The sequence below is a fragment of the Pinus tabuliformis genome, chromosome 4_1 (genome assembly GCF_031772625.1).
Source record: "Pinus tabuliformis cultivar Carrire ecotype Pingquan chromosome 4_1, CPIR1, whole genome shotgun sequence".
NCBI classification, from domain to species: Eukaryota; Viridiplantae; Streptophyta; class Pinopsida; order Pinales; family Pinaceae; genus Pinus; species Pinus tabuliformis.
Window position 1 is genome coordinate 296,745,226 of NC_142303.1, and position 19,535 is coordinate 296,764,760.

Consider the following 19,535-nt stretch of genomic DNA (forward strand, 5'->3'; position numbering starts at 1 on the left):
CCTCTTTGCTTCTCCAATTGTGGCTGCTCCACAACTTGCTGAGGCTGCTGCTTTTAAGGTTGTTTTTGAGGCTACATGTTGAGAGGTAATTCATGCTCCCTCTCAACCACCAAATCTCTAGTCTCTGCCTTTCTCCTTAAGGCTTTACATGCATGAGCTAAATTTGATCTACTCATACTATTGCGACTACTGCTCTGTTGCTGCTTCCACACTGCTGCTGCAACTACTGCAATAATGAGTCTGATCTCCCCAGATCCCGAAGTACTAGCTTCCATAGGGTTGTTCCCTCTGAAACTAGACTCCTGCTGAGTTTCGATCTCCCTATGGAAAATCTCACTTGTCCTCAATCTACTAATATCAATGATCACAATACCCTTTTGTGTCACTAAACATTGGCTCACTGATCTGCCTACTAGTAACCTTCTAGAATGTTATGAAACCAGCTCAAGAAAAGATAGAAAAGATAGATCAACGCCTTAGAATTCAACCTCTTCGAGGGGGCAACCTCCTTTACATTACATAAATGAACAATTCTTGGATGATACAAATGACAAAACCTCCTTCCTATATATAGGAGTCTAAGGAGTCACAATATAATCCAGCCGACCTAACAATAATAATATAAAGCCATAAAAATAGCAATAGAGGGATTCTATGGGGCACATAAATAACAATATGGGGGTGATAGGGGCACAACAATATAAATAAGGGGTATAACTACAATAGTAATGGGGTAATCACTAGTATTATAGGGACCCAACATGCCCCTCTCCTTCAAAAAAGTGTTGTCCTCAACGCTTGAGTAGTTCTGGATACTTCTGCATAAAATTCTCATCCTCTCATGTGGAATCTTCAACGGATAAGTTCTTCCACTTGATAAGATACTCTGAAATTGATCGATTTCGTAGCTATCGAGTTCTTGTTTCTGTGACTGCACATAGGGTCTTCTGGATCTGCCCTGAACTAGAGATCCATCAATCTGGAAGGACAACTTCGAATTCTTTCTCTTATATGCTTTGTGATTTCATCGATCAATTATTGTTTTTGCTGACGAGTAGAGTAGATTCAAGTTAATTGTTTTAGCATATTACAATTTGCAGTTTGAATCTACAAGGAATTTCTACATGGTATTAGAGTTGAAATAACAATAGAAATTTATACAAATCTAGCTCTAATACCATGTCGAAATTTCTCCAAATCTAGCTCCAATACCATGTAGAGGTTTCTACAAATCTAGCTTTGGTACCATGTAGAAATTCCTTGTAAACTCAAACTGTAGATTGTAATATGTTAAAGCAATTAACTTGAATCTACTCTACCCATCAGCTGAAACAATAATTGATTGATGAAATCACGAAGCAGAAAAAAGAAGAATTCAATCACACATAACATAATAATTTTATGGGGAAAGCCACAACTAAAAACCCATGCTATCTATATATTGCATTAATAAGAAAATATGAGAAGATTACAATGCTTTGCTCAAGGCCGAGCAACCTCTGCACTATCTCTATCTATCTCACTACCAACCCGTGCACAAGCTTCTCTTGACACACCTTTCTCTCACAAGCTTCACACACAAACTTGTGCTTCCTATTGCTTGGTCTCACCAAAATAAATATTAAACTTGTGCCTTCATTCCTCTTTTTAAAGACAATTCGAGTGGTCAAAATAATGAGTTTTCTAATTAAAAAAAGATTTATTTTATGCCCTTTTCTGACTGCATGCACCATTCGTTAAATTTAGATGATTTTACAACTGATAGTACACTGTCCCTGAACTCCGATCTCAACTAGGTCTTTCTCTGATCTCACATGCATGAGTTAATTATGAGTGAATCTTCAGTTTATTGGTTGAGCAGTGCTGGTTACACCCCACTACTAGATCTTCCACTAATTCCTCTTGGAATTAGTTTAACTGAATTTAACTCAGTTAAACTGAATTAAATAATTACAACTCAAAAGAACTCAATCTGACCCTTAAAATTTAAGAACCACTCTACATGACTCTAGATAGACTCCCAATTAAATAATTACAACTCAAAAGAACTCAACCTAGCTTTTAAAATTTAAGAACCACTCTATATGACTCTAGATAGACTCCCAACTCGAATTAACTGAGCCCACTAAGTCAAATTAATTTAGTTAACCGCTACACATTGTTATGAGAATTAGAATTACAATTTAATTCAAATAAATTAAATTATGAATTTTTCTTAATGCTATTTTAACATTTCTTATCACTATTTTCAACCAGTTACAAATCTACAAAATCACAGAATTGAAAATAACAATTTTTTTTAGAAAAGCTTGGATCTAAAATTAAAATAATAAAATTTTATAAACTTAAAATTAGAAAATCATAAAAAAAAACCAACTAGAGAATAAGTACACCATATTCGTATTCGTTTAGGTTTTTGCTTTTATTTGTATTTTTAGATATATAAAAAATATCTGATATATATTTCCATATATAAAACATATCCATATATATATATATATATAGCACTATTTTCAACCAGTTACAAATCTACAAAATCACCTGATTGAAAATAACAATATTTTAGAAAAACTTTGATCTAAAATTAAAATAATAAAATTTTATAAACTTAAAATTAGAAAATCATAAAAAAAAAACCCAAGTAGAGAATAAGTACACCATATTCGTATTCGTTTAGGTTTTTGCTTTTATTGGTAATTTTAGATATATAAAATATATCTAATATATATTTCCATATACAAAACATATATCTATATAAAAAGCACGGGTTAACAACCCAGGAGCATGAACGAGGTTTTAAGGAGGCTTTTAAGTCCGCGTCCATTCTTTAATGCATAATAGCGTTCTAGCGGCCAAAATCACAAAACTAATAAGAGCCACCAAACTTCTGAGAAGAAGAGAGGAGAAGACAGGAGGACGAAACAGAGGAATAACCAGAAGATGGCCTCTTTTACTCGTGCTATACGTCGGCCGATATCGGTAATTTACTTTTCAAATCTCCTCTGTTTTTCTTTGTTTTCTGTTAATCAAAGCCTGCAGGCATTTGTCATCGGTAGATCATGATATGACATATTAGGACCATGTTGCTAAAAAATAATCTTTCGCCGATAGAAACTGTCAGAAACACTCTGTGTAAAAAGGGCTCCAAGATTTAATATTTTAGGATGATCATTACCGTTGTTGCAGTATTTCCCAAAAGTTTTATTGTCCTTTCAGACAATATTGATCCATCTGACCATAAAATGCTTGTAACAAAAGGGGTGCTTGACGATCCGGGGTTTCTGTTAATGGATTCTCTAGTCAAATGCATGTTGCGAGTAGTGCTGCAGGGTATGGTTGTTGCTTGCCGTTGCAATTTATAATGTATTTTTGATTAAGAAAACAGATCGAAGTTACAAACATGGCATTCTCTCACTGCCTTGGTCAACGGAGTATTAATCTACCCAAGCCGAACGGTATGCCCTAAAACTGGGTGAGGCTGCTTGCGACTTTTGTAGAATAGTTACCCAGAAAATACTTCAAGAAAACGGATCAAAGAAATCCGATTGACAAGGGAAATAATAGGTGTTTAATCAAATGAAGATTTCAGGCCATGCTACAAGAGGCGGGTCGGGTCAGTGAAAGCAGATACCATGTTTTCTTTTAATTATGATCTCAGATGCCCTGACTGAAGGGTGTTTCTATTTAAGTCATATTCACTCAGAACAGCACCCAGCCTTCTCAGTTGGGCTGTCAAGGTCACTGGCACCTCCTCCCGGTCTTAGATACGATGATTACTCTGTTGGTTGCATGAATGTGGCAACATGCCTTTGGGGGTTTCAATCCAGATCTGAGCACTGAAAGTCCTTTGATTTAAACATGTTATTACAACCTGCTCGACAATTGCGAAGTTCAACATTGATAGAAGAGAAACAATTCCTTCCATGTTCACAAATTATGTTAAGGAGGGTAGGGTTTTCATCCACGCTATTTGTTGCTTTTATTTGCCCTGAATGGAAATATAGTTACAAGGTTGGGATACGGAGTCAAGCCGTAAAGATTTATACACATATTTATAAGGTAAAATTAAAATGTTGATTAAGGGATCTATTTCTGAGTTTTAATGACCTGCATGGTCTATGTTAGTGGTCACCTGTTGAATACGGGAGGGAAACTATAGTCCAGTTATGATGCTATTTTATTTTTCTTATGCCCCACGTAAAGTATTTACTATTTAGTTCATAAACTTGCATTGGTATTGCAACACTTATTGTACTCTTCTGCAACCCTGAAATTTATTTTTAATCCACAATTTTACAAAAATCATGTTTATGGGGAATCTGTTCATTTTATATTTTTTTATTCTTTGGAGCTATGCAGGCAATAAGTGGGCAGGCACTGTTTGAAGGCAGATCAATGGGAGTGGTGCATTTTTCATCAAAAGCTCCATTGCCACCACTGAAAGGCGATGGTAAGGCACTAGATTATTATGAAACATTTTGCAATATATTGTTACAATAAGTGATCCAGAGGCAAATTCTCAAAAGCTACAAGTCAATAAGAACAACAATGTAACTATGCTCATTACTTTTTGCTCAGTAACAAAAATATGCAGGTCAGGGTTTCTTTGCTGGGGATATAAGTGCAAATTAATTGAAGGAGCTTGAAGTCGCTTTCCGTGTAAAATTTAAAATATCTTTGATGTGTGAGACCTTTTGGCACAAACAAAAGGGCTAAGGACAATTTAATTAAAGGAGCTTGAAGTCCCTTTCCTTGTAAAATATAAAGTATCTTTGGTGTGTGAGACTTTTTGGCTCAAACAGAAGGGTTTCGAAATTCACAACGTAAATTGGATTGGCATCTAGTAACCTTAGACTAGGCAAGCTATATATACAGTTTAGTCTGTCCATAGTAGAGTTAGGATGTGGCCTAGTGAGCTTGATGCTGTGCATGTGCTTGCGCACATTTTTCTTTGGAATCTAACCATGATTCAAGGCAGTAGGCATCTAAAATGTCTTCCTTCTGAATTATACCTTACTGAGCCTGACAAGGTTGATAGTAGACAAGGGATTATCACTAGATAGTGGATTCAATCCATGTTGTCTTTCTTCATATTGGATGTCGTGTTCTTTTATTTGTTTTACTTCTTCATGGGTGCCTATTAACAGGCAGTGATGCCAAATCCTCGCTAGAGTCGAATGCAGAAAGCACCTGGTAAGTTAGGAAATGCAGATGCATATGTCTATTACTCAATACGACATGTGCCTCAGTCTAGTTGTCTCACCTGGAACAGCTATAGGGATCAATTATAAAACTGTGAAATAGCAGACATAATAATATAATAGAAATTTGAAGCAAAGGTTGGATCTGTAGAAAGAATATTTGTTGTGTATGTTATGGTTGTAGTCTACGGATACACTTCTACATTTTGATTGTTTGCTATATTATTGAAATCCATAAGCAGCTACAGTTTTGGTACATTATACTTGAGATTTGAACTGCTTTGACGAAAGTGCTGTTCTTTATCGACTGCACTGATATTTCTGTTACTGCATAACTAATTAGTTTGTATAGAATCATTGCAGAGTCACTGTTGGAACGTTGTTCATTCAGACAACATAACTAATATGGGCATTCATTATCATTGTTCAGAAGTATGGCTGTTAAGTGACAATCTTATATTATCATTATGTCTGTGAAATGAGAATCCTATTACAAAGTTGTACTTTTTGAATGATAGAAGTAACTTGCATATTTAATTGAGTCATTAAGTTTAAGCTGTCTCAGTCTGCAATGCCAAAAGGACATGGATACAAGTTATGCATGGTAGTTGTTAATTATTGTTTTTTGAGTGAAGGAAGAGCTTCACAACACTAATGGAAAAGTGAATTAAAGAATTGAATGTAAACATCTCTAGAGTGTCTTAAAGGTTTTTTTACACTAAAGTCAAACCACAGTTTTAAATATTGGAACTGGTCTTCAAACGGCCACCTATCAAATCGGGTTTCAGACAGTGTTCTCAGAACCTAACTGGTCATCGAACTGGTTGACCCCAAAGCTGGGAATTGGATTGGAATCGGAAAAAAGTTGGATAAAAAAACTTAGTTGACCAAAAAATACATAAATATTCAAATTTTGAAATAAAAACATATATATTCATATGAATCCCAACCATTGTACACAAAAGTGCAAAGTTTCTCATATATATAGCAAGGGTCATATAAACAAAATAGCACCGAGTTCAATCCATCTTTGAACCAAAAATACATCAGCAAAGAGGCTCCACATGGCCTTTAGTGTAAAAAAAACATCAAAATTATTGCATATATGTGCTGTTCTCTTCTAATTAAATGGCCCAAGAGGAAAAAGTAGCCTTAAGACCCCTTTTCTTTGATTGGTTTATGCGTTGAAAGATTCCACTCTAGTCAATCCACCTCTCTTTAATCTGTTGACATCATTTCTAAGGCTTAATTCTGTGGCAGCAAGGTTTTGAGGCATTCACTGAACAACAGATTCATTTCTAAGGTGGCACTATGGAAGCGAGTCAGTTCTGAGGCAGTTTCTGAGGCAATGGCAAACCCCCTAGGCAATTCTCGCAGGCAGAAGTATTATCTGGGCAATGATCCTATTCTGAGACAATATCTGAGGTAGTGGCCAAGCCCTAGGGCATTATCAGAGGTAGAGGCATTATCTTGATGGAAGAACCAAGTCTGGGACGTTATCTGAAGCAACAGCTATCTCTAGCTCCATACCTGTGACAACGAACTACCTGTGAGGGCGGGGCAGCAAGCTCTCTACAAAATTCTTCTGTGACAGCAAGTACTTTTGCTCTAGGAGGTTGGAACCACACACCCTGTATAGTAGCAAGTTTATTTTGGGTCAACAGAGGGAGCATATAAGGCCGTGGGTGACCCTACAAGTCTGCTTGGGATAGGAAATAATCGTGCCTTGCAGCAACTGATTTTTGAAGCTGCAGTGGCATAAAAAGGCACAATGGGAGAGTTGTAAAATTGAGGGGATACCTGCAGATTGGATGCTGAGGAAGTCAGTGTTGTCAACAGTGGGAACATCCACCAAAAGCGGTTAGTGTGGTTAGGGCAACAAGATTGAGATAGATCTCTATAGGTAAGTAAACTTTGTTGTAACATTGTAAGTCTGTTGAATCAGCGTGAGATTAACAAATAGTTTTTAGGATACCAACTGGCTGCTGAACCCTTTATCTGTACTACTGTATATTCAAGAACACCGCTATTTCATAGAATAAATGATTATTGTCATGCTGCAATGGAATACTGTTCTTTCATGTATTCATTGAAACCCTAGCTAAGATTTGTGCCCTAAGGGGAAATTTCCCAAAAAGGTTATTATAGTGGTATGATGAATGCAAAATATTGCTTGGGACATTACAATGGTATCGGAGCTATCACACGTTCGACCACTACTGGAAGTGTGACCCCATGGCTTCAGGTGAAGGCCCTCACGGGAAGTGAACATTGCCCAACAGTGAAAAAATCTTTGCTTTCCACCATTGGATCCAACCCCTTTGAGCATTCTCAAACACATTAAAACAATTAATGGTAATGTTAAAAATTTAAGTTGACATTTCCTTTATCTTTTCTTTTTATGCTTTTACTTTTAAAATTTATCATTACCGTTAATTACCAACATTTCTAGGGTTGAGTTAAGTTTATGAGGGGGAGGGTTGGTTTTATAGCCAAGGGAGGCTATTTTAGGAGGGAAATAGCCCCTGGTTTCCTCCAAAACCACCCCAAAATTGCCTTCAGGAGTCTTGGACTCCCCCTAGGTGTGTGAGATCTGACTGATTGGTTAGGGTCAAAATTGGTCAGTTAAGGTTGGTTTGTACTAGTAAGGTGGCAAATTGATACAAATGGGCCCATTGGTCCAATCAACTGGCCAGTTCAATACAGTGCCCAGTTTAACTGGTTGGTTTGATTGGTTTAGGTTTTGGACTGGGATGGTGTTGAAAAATATGAATCAAACCATATTATATGCCTCTATTTGGTCATCATAGTTAGTTAATTGACTTTGATCAACTGATGCAACTAGGATTAACGAGTTTGAAAACTTGAGAATAATTGGGGCAACTCTTTGTTATTGCTATTTTCTTCAGATACAAGTTGAGAATGCATAGAAAGGCTTGTTGCATTCCTATTCTTCCTCAATTTTATTTCCCCAAAGCATGATTTACTTAGTGATGGAAGGGAAACTTTTGAAAGCCTCCCTATTCTCCCATGATGATACCTTTTTACTCATTCCATACTTTTGAGGTTTCTCAAATAGCAGTATTTAATTCCATTTCTATTTTTAAACTCAATATTTTATTTACATCCAAGATGAGTGTTGTGCCATCTACCAATTTTTTCATCAAACTTCCAACTTTGTTTTTAGAGAGAACAATAAACATGCTTAATGACTCCAAGTTTTCGTTTGCAATAACCATACAAGATGGAGAGAAATACTGTTGTAAGTTTCTGTATTTTGGGTCCCCAAGTTTTTTCTGTTGTAGTAAACAGAGGTCCAATTACTTTCTTTGAATTCTTTGGTCGTCTTATTGTTTATTCTATTTTCTTATATCATGTTAAAATTGGCAACTAGGGCCACATTCCACTTTGGGCTTCTCTTTTGAAGAAGATAATTGTGGCATTGAATTCCTCTTTTTGAGAGGACCAAAATTGACCTAAAGATCACTAAATTTGGAAAAAGAAAAATATATTTTTGAAAGCAAGCCCACACGTGTAGTTTATCAAGGTCAGCTTGGGGTTAATTAGTCAAGTTGAACCCCTCTACATTTTATATAAATAGAGGTGACCAACCTCATTAAACACATCCAATATGCATTATTCCATAGAAAATGCATCTTTGAGGCAGCGAAATAGAGAAGGAGGCAAGATGTGGAGCTTGAGTCTGTTTTGGGTGATTCTACTTGTCTCTTGCAGGGCCAAGAAGCTTCAGATAGGCAACAGCAGGCTTCAGGGCAATTCACAAGTTGTGTTGGCACTGTTTTGTGTGGGATCTCTTTTCCTCGGTTGGGCCACAACACTTGGAGGCTAATTCATCTAGGCCGCAGACCTTCACTCTCTTATTTGATGGCCAAGATCATGCAGCAGGGAGCCGCAACTCTGAGGTGCTTACAGAGAAGGACTTGAGGCAGTATTAGAGGTCTAGAAGAAGGCTAGACAAAAACTAGTTGGAGCAACTTGTCTAGGAAGGAAGGCAACTTTTAGCACATGATCTGGGCAATCTGGGCTCTTTGTCCACAAGCCCTAATTGCAGACCTTTGACCGCAGAGTTCTTTATCACATTGACCAGGCTTGACTACCTAGTATTGGACTGTTTTGGGTTCATTACAATCAGCAAAGGAGGCCGCACTAATTGTCCCTGGACCGAGCTCCTTTTGGAGACTATTTTGTAGCTTCTTTGACTACCATTGATCACTGGTTAGGGTAGAATTTGTTTGATGTTGTTTGGAGGCAGAATGGAAGATTTGTCTGGGCAACTTCTTTGTTGTTTGGACAGTGGTATTGATCATCATATTGGCAAGTCAATTTTGACTTTGATTGTGCCAAGAGGTGCTCTATAATCCAGTGTGGGGTAGATCTCACGTAAATGTAAATGTAATGTTTAACATTTAACATTTCTATTTAAAAATCAATCTAATTATTATTATGTATAAACACTTATAAATTTAAAATATAAATATGTTTACGAACACTCAAAAAAGAGGCATGGTAAATAAATAAAAATATAAATAAACGAGAGGTATGGTAAATAAATAAAACAATCTTTTCGTATTTACTCTGGAGGTATGGTAAATAAATAAAAATATAAATAAACTATAGGTATGGTAAATAAATAAATCTTTGTCTTATATTTAATCCATAAACCTTTTTATATTTACGAAAACTCAAAACAGATGTTTTATTTAGGTGAAGTCCATGGGCCAAAAACCATGGGCAAATAATTTTTAGTACCATGGGCCAAATACCATATTTATAAAAGAGATATGGTAAATAAATAAATATCAAAGAGGTATAAAAAGGTATGGTAAATAAATAAAAATATATCAAATAGGATTAGTAATCAACATATAATTATTTACCAAGCCTATGGGCCAAATACCATGGTAAATAAAAGAGATATGATAAATAAATAAAAATATAAATAAATGAGAGGTATGGTAAACAAATGAAACCTCTTTTTTATATTTACTCCATAAACCTCTTTATACTTAGCAACACTCGAAAAGAGGTTTTGTTTAGTTGAAGCGCCAAATACCATGGGCCAAATTATTATTAATACCATGCAAAAAACATTATTAACCCTAATACTAATATTAATATTATTATTATTATTAAATCTAATATTCATATTAATATAATATAATATTAATATTATTAAATTTAATAACTTTGGATTAATACAATACTAAATCTGTTATATTATAATAAATATTAATATATCATGATATATATTAACTCTAAATATATATGGGAGGGAAGAACAAAGACAGAGTGATAGAGGTGGAGAGATATGGGGAGTCAAAAGGGAGAGATGGAGATAAATTGAAGGAGAGGGGAGAGGAGGAATGAAGAGAGAGAGAGAGAGAGGAGTGAGAGAGGTAGAGAAGGGTAATAGATGGAGAAGGAGACACAAAGATGGAGGGGGGAGAGAGAGGAGGAGAGAGGGAGGGATATAGTGAGAGGGTTTGAGAGCATATAGAGAGAGAGATAGAGATGGGGGAAGAGAGAGGGAGGTAGGAGAGAAAGGGAGAGAGAGGAAGGATGAGAGAGAGGACTTGAGAGATAGGAGGAGAGAGGGAGGGATAGAGAGATGGAGTTGGAGGGGGATAGAGGGAGGGAAGAAGAAAGACATAGTGTGAGAAGTGGAGAGAGAGAGGGAGTGACAAGGGAGAGATGGAGAGAGAGAGAGAGTGTGTATGTTTAGGGGTGAAATAAAGAGACAAAGGAGAGAAAGAGATAAGGGGGGAGGGAAGGAGAGAGAAGGAGAGAGGGAGGGATATAGTAACTTAGAGAGAGAGAGAGAGAGGATTTGAGGGAAAAGAGAGAGAGATAGTAATGGGGGAAGACAGGGGGAGGTAGGAGAGAAAGGGAGAGAGAGGAAGAATGAGAGACAAAACTTGAGAGAGGAGAAGAGTGATGGGGGAAGAGAGAGGATTGGAGGGCAAAGAGAGAGATAGAGTGTGTGATGGGGGAAGAGAGAGGGAGGTAGGAGAGAATCGGAGGGAGAGGAAGTACGAGAGAGCAGACTTGAGAGAGAGGAGAGAGTGAGGGAGAGAGGAGGAGAGAGGAAGGGATAGGGAGATGGAGTTGGATGGAGAGAGAGGGAGGGAAGAAGAAATACATAAAGAGTGAGAAGTGGAGAGAGAGAGGGAGTGACAAGGGAGAGATGGAGAGAGAGTGTGTATGTTTGGGGGTGAGATAAATAGACAAAGAAGGGGGGAGAGATAAATAGATAGATTGGAGAAAGAGTGTATGTTTGGGGGGTGATATAGAGAGAATGGGGGAGAGAGAGAGAGGGAGGGAGAGAAAGAGAGATGGAGTTGGAATGGGGAATAGAGGGAGGTAAGAAGAAATAAATAGAGAGAGAAAGGTGGAGAGAGAGGAGGAGTGATAAGGAAGATGGATAGAAAGGGAGAGAGGGCAATAAGAGGGAAGAGAGACAGAAGCGAGAGAGAGAGAGAGAGGGGGATAAATAGATAGATTGGAGAAAGAGTGTATGTTTTGGGGGTGATATAGAGAGACAAAGGGAGATAGAGATATAGATGGAAAGTGGAGAGGGAAGAAGAGAGAGATGGAGAGAGGGAGGGAGGGACAAAGAGATTGATAGATATGCAGTGAGAGAGCATGTGTGTTTGGGGGGGTGATATAGAGAGACAAAGGAGAGATGGAGGGAGATATAGATATATATGGAGGGGGGAGAGAGGGAAGAAGATTTCTTGCACTAGATGCATTGATTTCCGTGTAGATGGTGATTTCTAATCTTATTTGATTGCTTGCACTAGATGCATTGATTTTAGTGTTGATGTTGATTTATAATGATATTTGATTTCTTGCACTAGATGCATTGATTTCAGTGTAGATGGTGATTTCTAATTTTATTTGATTGCTTGCACTAGATGCATTGATTTCAGTGTATATGGTGACTTCTAATCTTATTTGATTTCTAGCACTAGTTGCATTGATTTCAATGTAGATGTTGAGATAGAGGAGGGGGAGAGAGAGAGAGAGAGAGAGAGAGGAGGAAGGAGGGATAGATAGATAGATTGGGGGTGATATAGAGAGACAAAGGGAGATAGATACATAGATGGAAGTGAAGAGAGTGAAGAAGAGAGAGATTGAGAGAGGGAGGGAGGGACAGAGAGATTGATTATGGAGTGAGAGAGCGTGTGTGTTTGGGGGGGTGAGATAGAGAGACAAAGAAGGAGAGATGGAGGGAGATATAGATATAGATGGAGGGGGGAGAGAGGGAAGAAGATTTCTTGCACTAGATGCATTGATTTTATTGTAAATGGTGATTTCTAATCCCATTTGATTGCTTGCATTAGATGCATTTATTTTAGTGTAAATGATGTTTTCTAATCTTATTTGATTGCTTGCATTAGATGCATTGATTTAGTGTAGATGTTGATTTTTGATTTGATGTAATTGGATGTATGATAATACGGTAATTTTAAAGTGGTTGGAGTAACATTGTGCATTGATTTCAGTGTAAGCATACAAAAATATTGACAATATACATTGATTTTTGTGTTATAATAATTCAACCTATTAATATTGGAGAGAAAGAGAGACAAGGTATGATGTTTACTACAATAGCTCGAGCTAAAGATTTAAATGGATTACAATTTAACCTTTCCTTTTCATATAATCGATATGAAAAGTTGACAAAAGTAACAAGGGTGACAATAAGAATAGTAGAAGAAAATAGTTTGATATTAATCACAATGAAGATTATTTGTAATTGACTATATTCTTATTATTCACATTTTCTATCATTCAACACTATTACATTGTCACTTTACATTCAAAATTTTCATTTCATCATTAAAGTTATTAACAATATTTATCATCTTAACAAACTAAGGTAACTAAGCAAATTTAAAATTAAAATGACTAGATTAATCTAAGACATATTTAGCATATTTAAAATGATTATATTAATATTAGATGAATTTACATATTATTGATAAAATTAATCATATGTTCGTTAGATTTTCTTTGGCCGCACACGACTGAAACCAACCTAGATCCATCTTAACTTTGGATCTATCAAGCGCCGAGATGGATCAAATCTCTTGAGGTGCAAACCTTTCCTCAAGTTTTGCACTCAAAAAAGAGGTTTACACCTCGATAGATTTGATCCCTCTCGGCGCTTAATAGATCCGGAGTTAAGATGGATCTAGGCTGGTGTTGTACTCTCTCTCTCTGTTTAACATTTGATATTTGATAATTTGAAGAATTGATCAAGGATTTTCCCTATCTTGGGTTTTTTCCATGGCTTGAGCCAATTCATGTGTTCTCTTGTCTTGGTTTGTCTTCTGCATGTGTTATTTATGTTCTTTCTTCAATTACTGTCAATGTGATAATGATTTATATGATTGCTAATGAAAGAAATGAAATTGAATTTGGGCTCATGTGGATCATTGAAGTAATTGACCTAAGCAAAGAACATGTTAACCAAAAATTAACATGGGATCAGAGCTCAGGTGAGGACAAACCCAACCAAGAGTAAAAAAAGCAATCACTAAGAAATTTTGTTGACAAGTCTCCATGATCTCCTTCCTCTGAAAGTCTGAAAGTAAGACAACATGAAGTGGTCTATGAGTGCACATTTGGCATATTCAATAAGTGCAAAATCTTCCTCAAGAAAGACTTCGCACACCTCAGATTGCCGAATTGATTAGGAGCAGAAGAAAGGATGGATTTATATCTTTGTTTTGAGTATTGAATTTGGCACAGGTTTAGAGGAAAGGTTGCTAAGATTTTGTGTAGTCTTCAGCTATAAGGATGCTGAGTTTAAGACCTCTGATCTAAGGTAGAGAAAGGCTGAGATTTCTATCTGTCTATGTAACAGAAGTCGAGACCTGTAGGTAACCTTGACTGTTTCAGGGCTCCTTCTCTTAGAGAATATGCGGGTTAGCACGGCCAAGTTCAGCAATGGAAGGAGCAAAGCAAGGCTTGGCAAGAAACGAGGTTTGTTGATCACATTGCAGTAGCCGTTGTAGGGGATTCAGACCTGTGGTTTCTTTAAGTTTCAGAGAAAAAGGAGGTCACTTAAGTAAATTTACAAGCATTGAAAGACAAATTTAACAATCCTCTTCTCACCGAACAGACCAAAGGTTTTGGGCATCATTATTTAGCACTAATCTCTGCATCAAAGGCAACAGTCTAAGTGTAGCTAATCAAAGGCATAAGTGAAGGTTAAAAGAGAAACCTCCAGATCTGCATCTTTCATCGAATTCAACTCTGGTATGTACATTATAATCATTTTTTGATCAGTGAATTTATCAAAGTTTTGAAGGGACTGTTCTAGTGTTGCAAGGAATTCAAGGCCTTCCTATTGCAACCATATCTAGAAGGGAAGCAAATATTCTGTTCATGGTCCAAAATTTTATGGCATTGTTCTATAAATAAGTATCACATGGATAGCCCGTAAAGGACAGTCTCCAAAAGAATCAAAATGTTGAATCTACATTTGTGTTAATAATTAATCCTAAATCCATTTTGAGCATGAGATCAAGCGAAACCCATACCCTTCATCTGTTCATGATCTTCTACACACCTGGGCATGAGGTCCGAGCTACTGTTCAAAATTCTAAACATTCAAATAAAAGCTAGAAAAGAAAAAGGCCAGCTCAATTACATTTCAAAAGAATTTAATTTTAGCCTCTATCATAAAGAAACAGGAGCCGAGACTCCTATGCATAAACGAGACCTAGGATGATGGATCATTAGGCTTATCATCCCATAAATAAAAGCCCATAACCTTGCTTTCAGTCTTGGATAATAGCATAAAAGGATTATCGTACAGTGATAAGAATATTCACTGACTTGTGGGGATAGTATGAGTCTTTGTGATATATGAAACATGACTTCATCCCGTATATATATACACGGTCTGATCTACTTATATCAATTCAGCCGACCTGTGGAGATTTTTTTTATTTACTGTGGCAATATTGTTTTTGAATAAGAATCTATACTATAAACCAAGGGTATTCACATCAGTGAATATTTGGTCACAAGGAAAACAACAGGCATCAAGTAGTGGAAACATTTGATATTTTGTAATGAAGCATCATTGAAAGAAGCAGTCCTGAAAGTGTTCAAATCTGTGGACATCTAAAGATTGTTTTATGATCAGACCTTCATGTCAAAGATCACTTCTCTTGATTATATAGCAGATAACATTTGGATCCTCCATTGGCTTGAGAAATAAGTCAATGTTGTGTAATGATCACCATGTCACTGATTCTAGGCTTACAACAAGTATTCACAGGCTTTTCATCTTCATCAACCAATTAGAAGTATCAGAACCTTGAGGGCAGAAATTAGTTTTTCAACAAGAGTTCCATTGCGATATTCTTTTTGTATCAACCAATGTTTTAAAACTCTGACTCTGACTCCGACTCGGCCGAGGGTCGACTTCGACTCCTACTCCGACTCGGTCGGCTCGATTTCAATGACTCGGTCGTTGTAAAAAATACATTAAATATTTATTTTTTATAAAAACACATAATTTTAAAGATTTTCATTCATGTTTCCAAACACACAGCGTTAGAATATAGATAGAAGACATCATATGATCAAAGTAGGCTCATGAATATATCCATTATATCAAAATGGCACCCAGTGCACTGTCCAATACATACACGATGATGATATAGAGATCAAAACAAAAACACATAACCAAGGAGGCTAGAAATGGCCTCTACAACAAAAGTCTGTGACCAATACTACTGGCTATTGCTAGAGTTGCCAACATCATCTAGCTCAGTGTTACTTGGGAGCGGGGAGCGGGAGCGACATTTTCAGAAGCTCTCGGTTTGGGAGCGAATCGCGAAGGAGTTCGACAACCAATGTCACTAACATCAAGGTACATAGAGGGATTGGTGCTCTTGATTAAATACGAGTTCCATACCCTAATACATGACAAAATTCAATGGAAACATTGCAATCTCCCAATCCTAAAATCCTGAAAAACTGATAAGTTTGCTGGGTTTTGAATGAAATCTAAAATTCTACTTTCTCCATATGAAATCCAATGAGGCCAGAACCACTCTCAAACATCTCGAGTCATTTCATGGTAATGTTAAAAATTTAAGTAAAAGGATGACCTTTTACTTTAAGAATTTAACATTACCATGAATAGCATATCAATAGTATTAAATAGGGTTTGGGAGAGGGGAATGGACCCCAAAGACCAACAAACCAATTCATAAAACCATTTGGAGTCCCCCACACTCAGAAAAACATAAAAAAAAATTGCGTTTTTGGGGGTTCACTGGCCGTTGAAAGTGACCCGGCTGGGTTGATACAGACTCGGCTGAGCCGGTCGACTTAAGACCTAGCCGGCCAAGTCATTACATGACTCGGTCGGCTCGGTCTTAACCTGGCTGGCCGAATCGGTTCAAAGGCCGGGTTGCAAATTTTTTAACTGGCTCGGACCAACTCGGCCGAGTCGGTTCCGAGCCCGCTGGCTTTTAAAACAATGGTATCAACATTGAATCTTTCTACAGTATTTGATCCATGGTATGCATTGCTTGGGTTCTCTTTGGACTATCTAGATTCTAGAGTGTGGTAGAAGATGTTAGGAACAATGCTAAAGGGCCAGGACTCTAAATCACGGTTGCCGACATAATCATTTGAAGCTGACTACATCAGTAGGTCCTATAAAGAAGTTGGATAGATCTATGATATCACAGTTTGGAGGCTAATCAAAAGGAAGTCTTGAAGCAGTCAAAAGTTTAGAAGCCAAGAAAGAATATGGTGATGAAGGTTGCAATATGAGCAACCTTAGAAGCTTCCTCTTTTAAAGAACATGGACCAGACCTTTGCAACAACTCCTATAATCATGAAGGATAGTGATCAGATCATTGGAAAGCCTAGATTTTATGAAGAATGGTTGCATGGATACAGATGCCTGGATGAGAAGGACCTCTGTATGATGGATTGGTAGTTGTCATTGGATGATCTCATGGGAGGATTTCTTCACCCTGGTTGAAGAAGGACCATGATGATAATTTTCTGTTTGATTTGGATTAAAGAAGTTTACTGATGCAATTACAGTATGATAAAGCTTCATATTAAAGATGAGGGGCAAATTGATGAAGGCTTGATGTCCATCTAAAGTAAGACTTCAAAGTTCAGAGGGAGCTATAGAATCCCTTGCAAAATATCTTGATGACTCCAATGTTTAACTCTAATGATTAGTTATATCTCCAAAGCTGCATGGGAACTATATGATTAAGATTCAATTTATTTAATGGATGACTTTGGCACATGGATCAAAGGAATAATGACAGGAAACGTATCAGGTTGCAGACAATCTGATGGGCCAGGTCTCTTTCCCGATATTTAGAGGGAGCCATGGTCAAAGATGCAACCATGGATGATATCTGTCCATTAGATGATGATCCTCTCATTTATTAATATGAGAGGGAGTTGACCTTTTAAAGTGAAAATGAAAGACAGGCCTGATAAAATGGAGGAGCTGCTAATTCAATTTATGGTTAAACCTCGAATATTAGATAGCTGCTTATTTATCTATGGTCTGACGTACTCTGCCAGGAATCTAAGATTCCATGGATTTTTCAATGTTGACTGAGCTAGCAGTGTGAAGAATGGAAAGAGCACATCTAGGTGTTGTATCTCCTGGGATCCACCTTTATTTCGTGGATGAATCAAAGACTGAAGTCTGTTGCTTTGGGAGCACCATTGATGCTGAATGTATAAAGCAGCAAGTATGGCTTACTATGAAGTCATTCGGTTGAAGATGCTTTTCAGTGACCCATTTGTGCACGTGCTAGAAACCACTGTTGTATATTGCATGATAGGATTCACCTTTTTAGAGAATCTCGTGTTCCACGACTGTTCCAAGCATACTAGAATCATGTACCAATTTATTTGAGATACAGTATAACGAGGAGCAATCAAGCTCCATCATTTCAAGATGGATGTGCAGGTTTCCTCTCAAAGTCTCTTGGTAAGGTCAAGTTTAACTTCCTTTAGAGAGAGTCTGGGAGTCGTGGAAAGTCCCTACTGTGAGGGTCCCGATTGAACATTGAGCTCTTGGAGCTCCTGGGGGCCTGGGGTATTTCTTGAAGCTATATGCGACCATAGGGTGAGTGGTTCACCTTCTCTTATAGGTACGCTGTGTACAGGGTGAGTGGTTCACCTTCCCCTATCATAGTTGACATGTGTGTAGGGTGACTGGTTCACCTTCCCCTACGATTGATGAGATATGCATAGGATGAGTGGTTCACCTTCTCCTGTGGCATATGGGCAAGATGAGTGGTTCACCTTCTCTCGTGGATGCCCCAACATACATCCTACCCATGTAGTTCAGGACTCATGGGAAGTACATCTCATCTGGCTAATGAGTTGGGAAAAGAGGATATGGGCCATAGCAGTACAGATGGACGCATTGTGTATTGCCATACTCCCTATGTCTAGGATGCATGGTGTTCAACAACTTAATTTGGGATCAAGTCCGAATGGGGTTCTACCCCTGGTTATGTATTGATTTTTGTTAGTGGAGAGTGGCAAGGTCTTGTGACTGACTTGAATCAATTCTTTTTCATTATCTATGTCAGTGTTCAACAGAGTTTAGATGGGATGCATAGATGCTTCATGATGACAGGATGACATGATAATGGATAGATTGGTAGTTGGAATTCTCCTTAGTTGAGAGGGAGTGTTAAAATTGACAACTAGGGCCAAATTCCACTTTGGGCAACTCTTTTGAAGGAGCTAATTGTTGCATTGAATTCCTCTTTTCGAGAGGACCAAACTCGATCTAAAGATCACTAAATTTTGATAAGGAAATATAAATTTTTGAAAGCAAGTCCACACGTGTAATTTAGCAAGGTCGGCTTGGGGTTGATTAGTCAAGTTGAACCTCTCTCCATTTTATATAAATAGAGGTGACCTCCAACCTCATTAGACACATCCAATATGCATTATTCCATAGAAAATGCATCTTTGAGGCATCCAAATAGAGGAGGCAAGACGTGGAGCTTGGGTCAGTTTTGGGTGATTCTACTTGTCTCTTGTTTGGGATCTCTTTTCCTCGTGTGGGCTGAAGCACTTGGAGGCTAATTTAGCTAGGCTGCATGTTTTACTCTCTTATTTGTTGGCCAAGATCATGCAGCGAGGGAGCCGCAGGTCTGAGGTGCTTACAGAGGACTTGGGGCAGTATTAGAGGTCTAGAAGTAGCCTGGACAACAGCCAGTTGGAGCAGCTTGACTAGGAAGGAAGGTCACAGCTTTTAGCACAGGATCTGGGCAATCTGGG

General features: G+C 37.5%; 1 protein-coding gene across 1 annotated transcript in view; it reads left to right on the plus strand.

Annotated features, from left to right (window-relative positions):
• The first annotated feature begins 2,781 nt into the window (after positions 1 to 2,781).
• Positions 2,782 to 19,535, plus strand: part of LOC149175453 (putative ATP synthase 24 kDa subunit, mitochondrial) — a 51,397-nt gene continuing 34,643 nt past the window's right edge. The window contains exons 1-2 of the mRNA XM_089422843.1: positions 2,782 to 2,979; positions 4,360 to 4,450. Of these exons, the coding sequence (XP_089278969.1) occupies positions 2,941 to 2,979; positions 4,360 to 4,450 (130 nt within the window). The 5' untranslated portion in view covers positions 2,782 to 2,940. The remainder of the gene's footprint in view (positions 2,980 to 4,359; positions 4,451 to 19,535) is intronic.